We start from the raw sequence: 15,059 nt of genomic DNA, 5'->3' as shown, positions 1-15,059 counted from the left end.
TTTCTAACAACATAGGCCAAAATTAACAGAGAAGCACTCTGTTATACAGAATAACAATTATTACAGATATCTAAAATGTAACCAACAGAGCTTGTAACAGTTTCTAAGGCCGGTGCCAGCTCTGGCCTCTAATACAGGCGTTTCTTGGCGTTTCCAGAATGCCCACTCCTATCAACAGTTACAGGCAATGCTTTGGACACCGCCCTTCTTTGACACTCATTTTACTCATCCAGGGCAACCCAGTGTGTCTTAGTTTTTTGTATCATCTGTCAGCTATTTAACACATACAAATTGGCAGATTCATGACAGATATTAACACTTAACACACAAGTGACTGTGAATGAGCTAAGAAAAACTTTTAACTCTTGTCCTAGGACGTCAAGCTATACCTAAAATTTACACAGAACATCTCTCACCTCAATAAGCAGGCCAGGATACAAATCTTTACACCGTAATAAGAATCGATTAATTTCTCAGTTAAACGTATTATGCCTATATCCGACAACACATCTACCCAATTCTAACCTTCCAAAGAGAAAATTAATTAGACTTTGACGCTTGGGGTATTAGTGAAACACACTTTCAGGAACATACTCTTTCAGGACGAGCCTCCAGGCCTAAAATCCTCAGTTAACAACTCCTCCAGGTAAAGGGGTCTATTATCACGGGAGCATGTGGCATTGGTAATGGGAGCTCCTTATGCAGGAGGGGATAGGAAAAGGGTGGGGAGGGAGAGTTGACGTGGAGCAGAAGTGAGGTGTGAAGAAGCTGGGGCACACCTTTGTTATTCTGTGTTAATCCATGCCAGGCCATGCTCTAGCCCACAGGAAAAGAGGAAGACCACACCCCCATCCCCACACCAGGCGGGGAGACTTTGTGGCAATCTCCACAACAGATTTTTGAAGCACAATTAGAGTTCCTGCCATATTATGTCGTAACAAAAAGTCTGCTTGATAGCTAGTTATAGTTTTTGCTATAGCTCAACTTTCCAAAACAAACTTATCTTTGATTAAGCATGATTTAAACGTAAAAGTAGTGAAGCATAAGCTCAGTAAGACTAACTGGGCTTCTAAATAGTACCATTATGAAAAAGATACAATGCACTTAATTTCTGTATCTAACTATTTAGAAGTCAAAATGCTCCATACAGTACCTATATGCCCTCCCCGCAAATCCCCTAAAAACTGACTAAGAAATGTCCAGTATTTGATTGCTCTAGTAGATATTTAGAACAAAGTTGACAACTTAAAGCTTTATAATAGTCTGTTTTAATATAAACAATTGTTGGAATCAATCAATGTCCATTTCAGGAAGCTTCTTGTCTGAATCCGAAGGCACAGTTGTGTCTGTACCCTGCTCAGCAGCCTGAGGGCCTGGGCTGTCTCCTTCTCCATCCACTGGTCCATTCTGCTCTGTGTTTTTTTGATCCTCTTTTGGGGGTTCCACTTTGGGTTTGGGCTTTGAAATTATAGGGCTACAGATACTCATCAGCTCCTAAAATAGTACAAGAGAAAACTGGTTTCTTATAAAATAACAAATTCTACATGACACATGAAACTTAAGTCCACCTTCTCCTACCCAATGCCCAAGCAAGAAGCTAAGATGCAATAATGAAGTTCCCTCTTAAATGTCCCTTTAAGGACTATTAATAATAAAAAACAAGGCTGACAAGAAAAGACTATTTAATATTTAAAGCCATAAAACACCTTAATTTTAGCTTCGATCTCCTTTGCCTTGACAACTGGATCCATGGTCAGACTCTGCTTGTTCTGCAGATTCAGTTTCTTGTTCATCCACTCCATGGCCTCATTTGTGCTTTTTTCCACCTTCACCACATCAGCAGCATCCAAATGGTCATACTGGTCCTCCTGCAACCAGAAGCCAACCAGACAGTGTCAAAGGATGACAATCCCCCTACCCAAGTATCGTCTAGTACTTCACGATCTTTCAGGAAGTTACAATCATTCTAAAAATAGAGCACATTTAGCCTCGCCTTCTAAAAAGACATTCGATCCCTTAAAAATTCAAGAAAGGAAAAGTAACTCCAATTTTTAAAACATTTGGAAATAAATTTAAAGGTCAGAAACATATAAAAGGTGGCAATAAAAAGGCTTTGACGGTATAAATATGCTTTACGCAAAATATTATGAAGAAAATTTCACAACTCAAAAAAATCAATGGCATTAGATATGAGAGCTGAGGTTTAGGCATGCTCATTACAAACCAAAATAATAATGAATACAATTTTTTAAAGAAGGCCTTTCAGAAGCAAAATTAAAACACACACACACACTATTTATCTTTCTTATTTCTTACACAGACAATACACTGAGAACCCAGATCATAGCAGAGTGGTTAAGAACCCGAACTCTGGAGTCAGATCACAGGCCAAGGCCCAGCTCCCTCAACAGCAGTAACTGTGGGTATTACTGTACGGATGGTGAGGCTTAAAGAAGTTAGAAGTTATCTATAAATGTTGATACTACCGGCTACTTCATATGGGTACTGTGAGGATCTAATGAGATAATATATTTATGAAGTGTGTATCATATAGTGCTTGAAAACTGACAGGCAGTTTACTGTTAAGAAAAAAATCACATCTGCATAACAAGCCAAATTACATGCCTATATGTTCTCAGAAAGACCACGATGGAGCAGGCTAAGTCACTGATGAAGCATTTCACAGCAAGAAAAGGAAAACTGAACAGCATTGCTCAATTCTAGATTCTACCTATTACACAGAAGCAGCAAATCCCAGGGTTCTTGATAAGAGTCAATAAAATACACATTACATTAACATTAAAAAAGAAAACAATATTATTAAATAACACTAACAAGAAGAAGAGAAAACTATGTAAATGCCTCAAAACTTAACTCTACCAAAACAACAGTAGGGAAGAGTAAAAAAAAAAAAGATACCTTGTTTTTGAAAGAGCTGATTACTTTCATATACTGTTGGATTTGTTTCCCTAGTTCTTCAAATAATTTTGGTCTTTCTTCAGATTCCTGGAATCTTATCTTAATAGGTTGACCTAGAGTCTTAACAGAAGAGAGAATATACAAATTCTTTATAGAGCAGCTTAAACTATCATAGTATTATTTCTACTATTATTAAGATCGATTATGGATTAAAGCACATTTTGTCTCCATGTGCTATATATAAAAAGTTAAATATTTTTCCCCCAGCCCATACATACTCAGATTAGATATGAAAATCTACCTCAGTCCTGTGCCATGTAGAGCCACTTCAACTTATCACCTAAGCCCTAATTCTCAATACACAGAAGGGAGACAACAAAATACTAGGTGCCTCCTGAGAATAATATACAACACTGAAAATGAAGTACCGTTGCCCCCCCAAATTTTTTAACCTGAATCTGACAAAGCCTCTAGATCTAACCACCAATTTACTAGATATTATTAAGCACCACAGAGATGAAAATCAATAAAATCCTACAGGACAAATGATCTAGTGTTTTTCATCAACTAAGAAAGTGGGGAGAAACGATGCAATAACTACAGACACAGTTTTAAGAGACTTACCAACAAATGTATTGACCTTATTCGGATCTTGAGTCAAACAAACTAATTTATGAAATAAATTATGAAACAACTGGAACTTGAAAACTGAATATGTGGTGATATTAATAGTGATCTTAAGGAACTTCTTTTAGGTATAATGGTAGAGCTTAAGGTGGCATTTCCTTTTAAATATATATTGCTTTAATAAATATTGTTTTAAATACTACAAGACTTGCTTCAAATAAAAGTGGGAGGGAATGGAAATCAAAGAAAACCGGCCGTAAGTTGACAACAGTTGAAGCTATTCTTCTACTTTCATGTGGTTTGACATCTCCCATAATAAAATGTAAAACAAATAAATGAACTCAGTGAGAAGGATCTCACTGGAGGGTCTTGTTATTCTTGCCAGAATGACAGGAAACTGCGGGCTCTGTCCCTGACCACTGCGCCACTCCAGGTTAGTTCCTAGTCCCCTTTGACAAGAAACTAAGTGATCCAGAGAATCGTGGAAAGTTTTTGTGCACTTGCACAAGACCTCAACTTTAGATAGTTCTCTGTACGTTTAACCCTAAGGTTTAACGATCAGATTCTTTATACACAAAATCAGAAGTTCTGCTTTATTTGTATACACAACCCTGCCACAGCTATACAGGTGCCTTTAGAAGAGGAATATCTTGCTAGTCTTTGTATCTCTTGACACCAAGAATGCCCTCAATCTCCAATTCAGTGAATATTTGTCTCAACTCAGTTTTCAGAAAAATTCTTTTGTTACTATGAGGCTCTAAAAGTGACATAATGAACCTAAGTGATAAAGCGAATAGTTCTTCAATCACTTTCAGCCTGTCTTCACTACTTGACTTAAGAATTCCTCCCAATTCTGATATGCTCTCCTTGGAAACTATACCACGCATTCGGAACACTTCTGCTTTCAAGAGTCACTTACTTTTAACTCAGCCAATTTATCGACATAAACTTGCTTTGGCTGGTCTTCTCCATCCTCATACAACCAATTTTCAGTATCTTCTAGTTTCAAGGTAAAACTGTTACGATCCTGAAGATGAAGACAATATTGTAATTAGGTCAATCAAAAATCAGTTGATTCACCAATGGAGTCACAGGTGCAGACCACAATGTATCTGGATTTGCTTTAAAATATGAGAGGAGGGGAGAGACAGGGAATATAAAAAACAAAACTGGCCAAGTGTTGTTTTGCTTATTAGGTATAGGGAATTTTATTATATTATTCTCTCTGCTGTAAGGGACATTTGGGTGTGTTTGAAAATTTCAGAATTAAAAACTACATTTAAAAATAAGTAAGTTAAAGTAAACCATCAGGAGAAAGTGAGCTGCTTTAAAGAAAGATACTAGGTAAATAGCAGCATGTGAAAGTATCAAAAAGTGATACATAAAGATTAACTTTAGGAAACATTCCACTCATATATAGAAACTATTACCTCAAAAAAGTACATTTTAATCATTTTGCTATATACTTACAGATGCACACTTCCCTTCTAACACATTTAAGGATGCTCCCAGAACACATATAACAGGTAGGCACACTGTGGGATATACTTACATCTTCACTCACAAATTTTTCATATTCGCCACTAAGCTTGTCTCTCATTTCATATACATATTCTTCCACTGCGTTCTTAGCATCATTCCTCTCCTTCTCCAGCTTATCCTGCATAATCATCTTACCCTGAGAACAGTGAAAAATCAGACATTTGGACAACTGAGACAATTTCCTCTTAAGTATTAAATAACATAATCATAAAAGTAGGATATGCTTCTTTCCCAAATCCTTTTAGTTCTGCAAATCATCCAAGAACGAGCTGGAAGCACGAGTCCTCAGTAAATGATGAAGATCAAGTGAGAACTTTGGGGGGTATGCTTAGAAAAAATTTTTAAAAATAATTAAGAAAGAGAACTTTACGAAACTATTAGCACGAAGGTGTTATTCTCTGCTGTATTATTATTCCTATGGAATACCAAGAAAAATCAAATTTATTCATATAGTATAAATGCTAAACATCCTATAAAACAAAACTATTCTAAGATCCAATGCATACATGGTAAGAAACCTCACAGACAACAATTAATTCAATATGCTCCAACATCCCCAACCTTATTTTACATCACTCACCATAACAAGAGTTACATACTGACTGGCTACAGAAGGAGCTAATCAACAAAACAATGCTACCATTAATGCTATGTGGTTTCTCCTGCCATCAGCTTCCAGGACCCACCACCTCAAACATTCCTACTTCTAGTGAACCAATTTACTCATACACCCAAACATGAACGACACCTCCCCTAGCAAAGCCATAATGTTAAAGATTTCATAATAGAGCTTCTCACAATGCGGACGCAGTATCGCCACGAAAGAATATGGCATTACAAGGGATTGATTAAACTTGCCTTTGCAGTACCCAAAAATCTAAAATTATTTTTTCTCAAACTGAAAACCACCAAAAATGTGTAATGGTCATTAGACACAGAGTTTAAACACTATGTTACATTAATTTATTAGCTTATTATTCTATAAGACTTGAAATAACCACCTCATTTTCAATGTACAAGTTGAGCATCTCTCTGTCTATCTGCCATAAAAGCTGATTCTCAATTGGCAGGTCCACAGTACTGGTCTTCACTTTTGCCTTCTTGGCTTGAGGTGGTTGATCCATCTTTTTGTCCTTGGATCCAGCTTGAGAGGTCTAAAATAACAGAAATCATTAAGGACAAACACATAAACGATCTTAAACTTCCAAATCACATTTCAAAAGCTGTTTTTGCTTTCTTATTAACTTTGTTTTCTGATGATCTAAATAACCTAGGACTAATTCTTATAATATCTGCGAAATTAAAAATATAAATATTATAAAAGTAGTCAAATCCATAGAGAAAGTAATGGTGGTTTCCAGGAGCGAGGGGGACTAGGGTTGGGGAAATAGGGAGTTGTTTAATGGGTACAGAGTTTCAGTTTGGCAAGATGAAAAGTTCTGGAGGCTAGTTGCATCACAATGTGAATATACTTAACACTACTAAACTGTTACACTCACACAACCACCTCCCATAATCCCACGATCAATATATAGTCACTATTAACTCTTCTCTAATATTCTTCCAATCTAATCTAAACATATAGACATACAAAAGAAATCAGTGGGGAGAAGGTATACAATTTTTGGATCAGAAACATTATCGATATGATTTCCAGAATGTCTGTACCTATTTACATTCTCACAAGGAATGAGAGAATCCACTCTACTGCACCCTGGCCACAAACAGGAATCTGTTTACCATCATGTCACTATTATTTTCTTTGGGTCAATAACCTTTTTCACACACTTATAAACCATACTTATTTTTTGAAATTGCTTAGTCATATTTCATCCATCATTCTTTTAGTCCCCAAAGTGACTGACTCTTCAACTTTTTTCTAAATTTTTCTAACTTTACATTATTTATCTATGCAAGTTTTTATTATTGAATCTACCATCTTTTCCCGTGATTACTTTCATTGCTTTTATGCTTTGAAAGCCCTTCCTGGTCTAAAGATTAGAAAAATATTCATTGAAGTTGTTTTAATTTTCAAATTCATTTGGAATTCAATTTACTCTATGACATAAGGCAAGATTTCAAAGCCATTCCCCACCTCCTATCCAAGTAACAAGTCAATTGCTAAAATTTATGTATCACTTGTATTTCATTTCCCTTTGAAACAGCACATACTGTGAAAAGTGCCAGTTCCCAAGCCACCTCATGGAAGAAGCCTCAGTAATAACCACCCTGAAACTTCCCATAGCTGCTTGGCATTTGCGGGGGTGGCAGGTGGCACCTCTCCTTTCTCCTCCTCCCCCACCTTCCACAAATACATGGGAGGATGCACACTTCACTCTTCCACTGTCCCAACCCAGCCGGAAAAGGCGTATAGCAGACTAAACCATCTGTGACCATAATTTCCTCTATTATTTTCTTTTTTACAATTATTTATGCAGCTAAAGTAAATTAAAATTTGTTAACTGATATGAAAATAGATAAAAGACTTAAGCCACCTCATCAAGGCTTTGCCAAACTTTTTTAAATGCCACAATCAGAAACACTAAAGGTTAGATTATATATTACAATGTCATAAACAGCATGAAAGAAAAAGTGTTTACAATGCTGACAACAAATTTAAACATGAAAACTCAAAAATTAGAATTAAACAAGTATATTACGTATTCATTTAAATAAATGAATAAATATATTACATTATTTACAAAATGTTTAAATACATTATTATTTAAAACAATATCTTTTAACAAAAGGACAAGTTTTTGAAGAGTTGACAAAATATGAAAGAACTATCTTGTTTATCAGTAAAGAATACGCAGGATAACTATCAACAGACATTCAGAGACCAGCATGAACCAATTACCAGACTAGAGCTTTCTTCTTGTACACTGACCAGCATAGATTTTAAAGACCATTTCACCATATGTACTCTCAAACATACTACAAAATTTTGCTTAAAAACTATTCAAATACAGGAAGAATTCCTAATAACTACACTCTCCAAGACAGTAAAAACATGGCCAAAACCCATGTATGTGAAGAGACTCTAACTCATCCTCTAAAATACAATTTATACCTCCATTTCTTCAGACTCTGCCTTATTTTCTGCAGGCGTCTGCTGCTGTTGCTCTTCAACATGTGGTTCCTCTTGGTCCACTTGCATCTTCTGAAAAATAGGTCACATCAAATTCTAAACGAGTTAATACCAAAGACTAAGCAACCTTCATGACACAGCGGCGAAATCACATGGTACTTAATTCCAGCTGAATTCCCAGCCATCAGAAGACCTAGGCTCAGGTACCAGCTATGATACAAATATTAACCTGGAATGCAGACACTTTCCTCTCTGGACCTGTTACCACATCTGTACATTGGAGATAACACCTGCTCTGCCCTACCCGTATATAAATAGTGGCTACAGAACTGCTTTATAAACCATTAAGTACTCACAGTACACAGTGCGGCAATATTTAACACAATCTGAAGACAGCATGAGTTTCTCCAAGTTTCCGCATCAGTAAATTTCTCTAAAAAATCTTAACTTTTCAAGCACTTTTTAAATCAGGCTTTTCATTCTCAAAAGTACAACCACGGCATGTATTAGGAGAGGTGGATACCCTGAGAATTCTGTTAAAAGACTCAATAATGAAAAAGAAGAGAGAAGTTTGTGGAGACCCTCAATCAGTGGCTTTCAATGCCTACAGCACAAGAGAATGACCTTGAAGGCTTTTAAAACGACTGATCCCTGGGGCCTCGCCCAGATCAACTCAAACCTCTGGAGATGAGACCCAGGCATCTGTAGTTTTATAAAACCTTGATCCTGATGCACAATAAAGACGAGACTCAGTGCATGATTCCAACAAATGAGTGTAAAATCCAGTCTACTTGTGAAAACAATCAAGTGAGACTCAAGATTCTTTAGTTAGCAGGAAGAATTAAAAACTCAAACTGGGAATTGCATGGTCTAAAGGAGGGAGTCAATTATGTTCCATTTCTATATAAATTCTGTGTAAAGACTTTCTGCTAGGTTCACCCATACTGGCGGGGAGGTGAGGTTTTGCCTGCAAACCCACACTCAACAGCTCTGTCACAATGTTCCTCACTTGTCATCCAGTTTATTTGCTAGAATTTCTAGACAAGTCTTCTCTGGGCATTGTAAATGGTATAAAATGTCCAAATTACCTCTTCCTCCTTTGCATTCTGATCTGTCTCCATTGGCTCCTCATTCTCCTCGAACTTGTGCACTTCCACTAGAGACGCACTGGACACACTGAAAATGCCATGGACATTTACTCGAACCTTGACTTTCACTTTTGAACTGGAGCCGTCAGACTGAGGAGTGACTTTCTGAACTGAAAACTGAGCTAGGGAGAGACGAAAGACAAAAGAGAACAAACCACCTGAGAGGAGGAATGCAAACATGAGTATACGCACAGATGGCTAATTATGCCCATTTGTGAATGACAAGTCAGTAATATGACAACTCAAATATGCAAAGTGGTTACGCTTAGAATCTTACGAAATCATCAGATTTCTCCTTTCTCTTTCACATATAGTCAAATTCTCATCTTGTCCCAACTAAGGACTCAAACATCTCCTAATCACTCCAAACATTTCTTCCCCTTCAGTTCCGTATTCCAAATCACCTTCACATGTTACTGCCAGATAAATTCCTAAAACAATTTTGTCACATTCACGTCTACTTAAAAAAAAAAACCCACTATGGAGTGTTTTTATCATTTATCAAGAAACTGCCATTTCTAGATTCAATTACTAAACCAATGTTCTACTTATGTTTTTTAATTCACAGAACTTTTTACTAAATGAGAAAAACAGCAGGTTAACTTTCCACAGCTTCTAAGTGCCATTCAGGATATTCCTAATACTTACACATGTATTCTAGATCCTGTTAAGCATTATATAACTCTTTCTCTCTCCTCAACTGGTACTATTTCCAGATTATAAGTTTCTTGGAGTCTATGAAGACTCTAAACAATATAGTTCCATAATTTATGATACTGATATCACAATTTCCTAATCATTTTCTGTGTACATCTTATAAGTCTATGTTAGGGTCAAAATTGAATTTAATGCCTTTTACAATCTAGCACCACATTATGTACACGGTATACCTACAACATGCATTAACCAAGAAATACTGCCCCAACAATAGGAAATCCAATTAAATACCGGCCATCCTACCGGTTCTGAACCTGGTAACAAGAAGAGAAGAGAGTTTTTTTGGTAATCTAAAATATCCTAATTTCAGAATATTGTACCTGTTCTGCTTATCCCAGTTCTCCCAGGTATGTATGTATTTGTGTGTGTGCATATATTTCCCCATTCCCCACCGCCAATTCTCAACTCTTTACTTACCTATAGCAGGATCTGGATAGGGCAAGTCCTGAGGAGAGCTATAATAGGCCTCAAGAGTGAAAGGTTCCTTTCTATAAAATGTGAGTACTTTAGAGAAAGGGGCAGCATGATTTTTTGAAAAGACTTCACAGTCACTGAACAGAGAAAAAAAGACAAAAACACAAATTTAAGATATTCCTAACACTTTTGTCCATGTAGTCTAGGTTTATAATTATTATATAGCTTTAGTTACTCTTCTCGACTGACATAATTTCCAGATTATAACAGTTTCCAAAAACAATATACACACAAACACACACGTCAGTTTTTAAAAAAGAAATATATTTCGATCAGCACAAAAGACACCAATTATTTCAGCAGAATAAAATATATGAAACTAACTAAGGATACGAGTTTATTCTGATGACTAAAGTAAGTAATCACCTTGCTTCATGTACTGTAACAAAATGTTACGGATTTTTATAAGTTGAATAAGAGTTGAATATTTTTATAAGTTGAATAATGTTTTACACAGACTTAACACTGAATTAACTTTAAGTATTAAAAAGATCAATAAATGCTATTACCTTGACCCTTCTTCAGCTGGAGAATTCCATCTCAGAGATATTGGATATGGTACTACATCAGTGATAGAAAATTCTCTGACTTTGAATGCAGGCGATAAGATTGCACACTAGAATAATAATTTTTTAAAATTCCATTTGATAAGTATAAACATTATGAACTGATATTAGGAGAGCTATAAAAATTAGACTTCAGAAGAGCATCAAAGGTTTTTAAATATTTACATTAATAATTTAATGGTGTCTGAATAAGCAGCTTTACAAACTTCTTCATTTGTCAAACTACCTATATAAGCTAGCTGTTCCTTATCATTTTTCATTAACCCCAACCTTTACTTATTTGGTGTATAATGCTACTTCATAAATATACAATAGATAATATGCCAAATTCTAGTAATATTTCAGGCTTACCTATATTTCTAGTAAGTTAATTCATCTTATTAAATGTTATAGCGTACAATTCCATGTATAAATGCCACCTCTGATATCCATTTTAAAATAAAAGTTTCAGAATCTTACCAGAGGTCACCGTGAGCTAACCCCAGGTTATCAGATACATGAAACCAATGCACTCTTGTTACAATGACCTATAAGTGGCTACCTGTGGAAGAAAGCTCACCTGCAGTGCACAGCCTCGAGTGACAGCTTCATCGGCATTTAGTGTTGTACTGAGCTCTTTACCAAAAAATTTGCTGATCTTCTCTTTTACTGCAGGGATTCGTGTTGCACCACCAACTATCTCCACTGCATAGATATCTTCTTTCTTTAACTCTATTTTAAATGATTAGACATTTAGATTTTAAAATCTTTAAATTAGTATTTTACAGTAAAATAAAAGAGCAATACACCTTATCACAACAAAATACCTCACAGATGTTTAACAAAACCCCACCACTCCTTCATCCCCTCAACCAGCACGCGTGCCAAAGCGTGTGTTCACATGCACACATGTGCGGCATCTAGAAACAAGTAGGTATGTTTAGATTCTCAAAATAATGAGGGCAGGGTGGCATAGTAATCCTGGGATTTAGGAAGTGACGGCCAGGAACACACAATGTCCTATAATCTCTGAAAGAATTGTTAAAGAACTGTTAAAACGTGAATAGTAAACTCAGCCACAAGGAAGTAAAGAGGGCCTTGAAATACTGGATCGCCCTGACAGGGCGTGAAAGAAAGGAGGTGTTCAGATGCACATCTAGCCACTCCAGCCCTCTGCCCAGGGCTTAAGCATAGTCCATGATGTGACACAGGCACGCTCTCCTTGTATCAGAAGGGAAGAAAGTACACACCAAGGCTCTGCTGTCACTCATAAAACACCTCTCACTAGCACCTGGTTTCCTGGTCACATTTTATGTAATAAACATGGACAATTTGTTAAGAAGGGCTATTTAAAGAAACGGGCTGTCCCAGTGTGGAAAGAACATGTCCGTTTGAAATAATCACTGTGATTTAAGAGCTGAGCCTGTCAAGCTGACAGTACTTTCAACTCTCAGAAATAGTTAGCAACCAACCCCACAGTGGACTCCAGGTAAACTTTTGTCAAGGTTTAGGGAAAATTAGTAATATATTCTTAAATCAAACTTCTACTTTTTATTCCGTAATAAAAAAGCATCAAGTTAAAGTACAAATGTGGTCATGATATCCTCCCTTTGTTCTATTTGTCACTCAGCAAAAAGATTTCATTGACAGAAAAGCCCACAAGACTACTAAAGCAGCACTGCAAGACAATTTTTACCACGATGAAGTAACGGAAACGTTTATATCCATCTTTGAGCCTGAATCAGGTTTCTTGGGAAAATGTTTAGATTTCCCTAGACATCATTACCAAAAGATTACTAAGGAAAAGGGGCACTCCAGAAGGAACATATAAAGCTTAATATAGCACTGAAGTAGTTCGTACAATAAAAATCTGTATAACTGAAAAAAAAGTAAGAAACAACATTTCCAAAGAGTATGAGATATACAAACAATTCAATCACATAAATACTTACTGGCTTGTTCCAAAACACTACGAAGTGGTGGCTCCACTCTAGATAAGAGATCATCACACATCTCTAGAAATTTACCTCTATGAAAAAAAAAAACACAAAAAGTTAAATTACATTCATTACTTTTATAAGACCAGTATTAACAAGTATTGGCAAGGATGTAGAGAAACTAGATCCCTCACACATTCCTGATGGGACTATAAAATGGTATAGCCACTCTGGAAAAGAGTTTGACAATTCCTCGAAATTTGAACATAGAGTTATCTACAATATGACCCAACAATTCTACTTGAGGTATATAGTGAAGAGAATTAAAAACATGACTAAACGAAAATTTGCATATGAAAGTTCACAGTAGCATTATTTGTAAACAGTCAAAACAGTGGGGGGCGGGGGGAACCCTGAAGTCCATCAAGTATATTCAGCAACAGAAACGAATGAATACAATAAAAGAGGCGGTCACATGTTAGAACACAGAAGAACTTTGGAAACATCAGGCTAGGTAAAATTCAATCAAAAAAGAACATGTATGACTCCATTTATAGGAAATGTTCAAAATACATAAATCTAAAGATGCAGAGAGTAGACTGATGGCTGCCTAGGGCTGGGGAAGGAAAGAGAGGGAAAACAGCTAATGGATATAGCTTCTTTTTCTTTACTTAATTTTTAGATTTAATTTTTTAGATTTACAGATTTAGTTTTAGGTTTACAGAGAAATAAACAGAAAATACAAAGAATTCCCATATGCCCTCATCTCTGCCCCCCCACAGTCCCCGACATCTTGCATTAGTGTGATATATTTTTAACAACTGATGAGCCAATATTGATACATATGATAGTATATATTAGGGTTCAAAAGGTTTTGACGATGTATAATGAATGATAAGTATACACCACTACAGTATCACAGTTTCAATAGTTTCACTGCCCTAAAAATAAAAATCCTCCATGCTCCACACCTCCCTCCTCTGAACCACTGCCAACCATTGATCTTTTTAGTGTCTCCATAGTTTTGCTGTTTCCAGAAGGCCGTATGGAACCATATAGTATGGAGCCTTTTCAAATTGGCTTCTTTCACTTCTTTCCAGGTCTTTCCACAGCTTGACAGCTCATTTAGGGGTTCTTTATGAGTTGATGAAAATATTCTAAAACTGGGTTGTGGTGATGGCTGCACAATTCTGTGAATATTAAAAGGGTAACTTTTGTCTACAGCCATGCCACCCTGAACAAGCCTGATCCCATCTGATCTCGGAAGCTAAGCAGGGTCGGGCCTGATTAGTTCTTAGATGGGAGACCACCTAGAAAGACCAAGTGCTGTAGGCGTAAAAAATAAAAAAAAATTAGGGATTGTAAACTGACAAGGTCCTTGCAATCTGTGAGGTCAACCAAGAGTTGCCTCACCTAAAATAAATAAATAATTAAGTCACTTTTTATGAATTATATCTCAAAAAGAGAAAAATTTATAGAGGTAGAGAAAATACCCAAAGAATGGCAAAAAATTCGAGGTCACTAATACAAAGGCTGGTGAGGATGTGTAGCAATAAAAACTCTTACATGTTAGTAGGGATGCAAAATGATAGTTTTATTCCTAATAGCAAGCAATTCCTGAAAAAGCTAAACACAGAAGTACTACCGGACCCAGCAATTCCACTCCTCTGTATTTACCCAGAAGAAGTGAAAGCAAGATACTCAAATATTTGTTCATAAATTTCATAGCAGCAATATACACAATAGCTAAAAGGTAAAAACCCAAATGTCCATCAACTGAGGAACTGATAAATAAAATGTGGTATAGCCATACAAATGGAATATTATTTGCCCTAAGAAGCAATGAAGTACTAATACATGCTACAATGTGGGTGAACCTAAAACATATTAAGTGAAAGAAGCTAAATCATGATTCTCTTTATAGAAAACCCTAAAGACGCCACAAGAACACTACTAGAAACAATAAGCAAATACAGTAAAGTCTCTGGATACAAAATCAATGTTCAAAAATCCATAGCATTCCTATAACTCTAATAACGAAGTATGAGAAAAAGAAGTG

At 36.2% G+C, this 15,059-nt stretch overlaps 1 protein-coding gene and 1 pseudogene across 1 annotated transcript in view; one reads left to right on the top strand and one right to left on the bottom strand.

Annotated features, from left to right (window-relative positions):
- Nucleotides 1-1,248: 1,248 nt before the first annotated feature.
- The window catches only part of HSPA4 (heat shock protein family A (Hsp70) member 4), a 38,161-nt gene continuing 24,350 nt past the window's right edge, over nucleotides 1,249-15,059 (bottom strand). The window contains exons 8-19 of the mRNA XM_011362301.2: nucleotides 13,016-13,092; nucleotides 11,644-11,795; nucleotides 11,028-11,134; nucleotides 10,462-10,595; nucleotides 9,268-9,449; nucleotides 8,162-8,251; nucleotides 6,090-6,242; nucleotides 5,099-5,224; nucleotides 4,466-4,573; nucleotides 2,920-3,039; nucleotides 1,707-1,868; nucleotides 1,249-1,494 (exon numbers count right to left, since the gene is read on the bottom strand). Of these exons, the coding sequence (XP_011360603.1) occupies nucleotides 1,291-1,494; nucleotides 1,707-1,868; nucleotides 2,920-3,039; nucleotides 4,466-4,573; nucleotides 5,099-5,224; nucleotides 6,090-6,242; nucleotides 8,162-8,251; nucleotides 9,268-9,449; nucleotides 10,462-10,595; nucleotides 11,028-11,134; nucleotides 11,644-11,795; nucleotides 13,016-13,092 (1,615 nt within the window). The 3' untranslated portion in view covers nucleotides 1,249-1,290. The remainder of the gene's footprint in view (nucleotides 1,495-1,706; nucleotides 1,869-2,919; nucleotides 3,040-4,465; nucleotides 4,574-5,098; nucleotides 5,225-6,089; nucleotides 6,243-8,161; nucleotides 8,252-9,267; nucleotides 9,450-10,461; nucleotides 10,596-11,027; nucleotides 11,135-11,643; nucleotides 11,796-13,015; nucleotides 13,093-15,059) is intronic.
- Nucleotides 14,217-14,335, top strand: LOC111741208 (annotated as a pseudogene).

Source organism: Pteropus vampyrus, unplaced genomic scaffold (genome assembly GCF_000151845.1).
Source record: "Pteropus vampyrus isolate Shadow unplaced genomic scaffold, Pvam_2.0 Scaffold74, whole genome shotgun sequence".
Classification (NCBI taxonomy): Eukaryota; Metazoa; Chordata; class Mammalia; order Chiroptera; family Pteropodidae; genus Pteropus; species Pteropus vampyrus.
The sequence above is the reverse complement of the archived record's forward strand: the minus strand, read 5'-3'. Positions and strand labels throughout refer to the sequence as shown.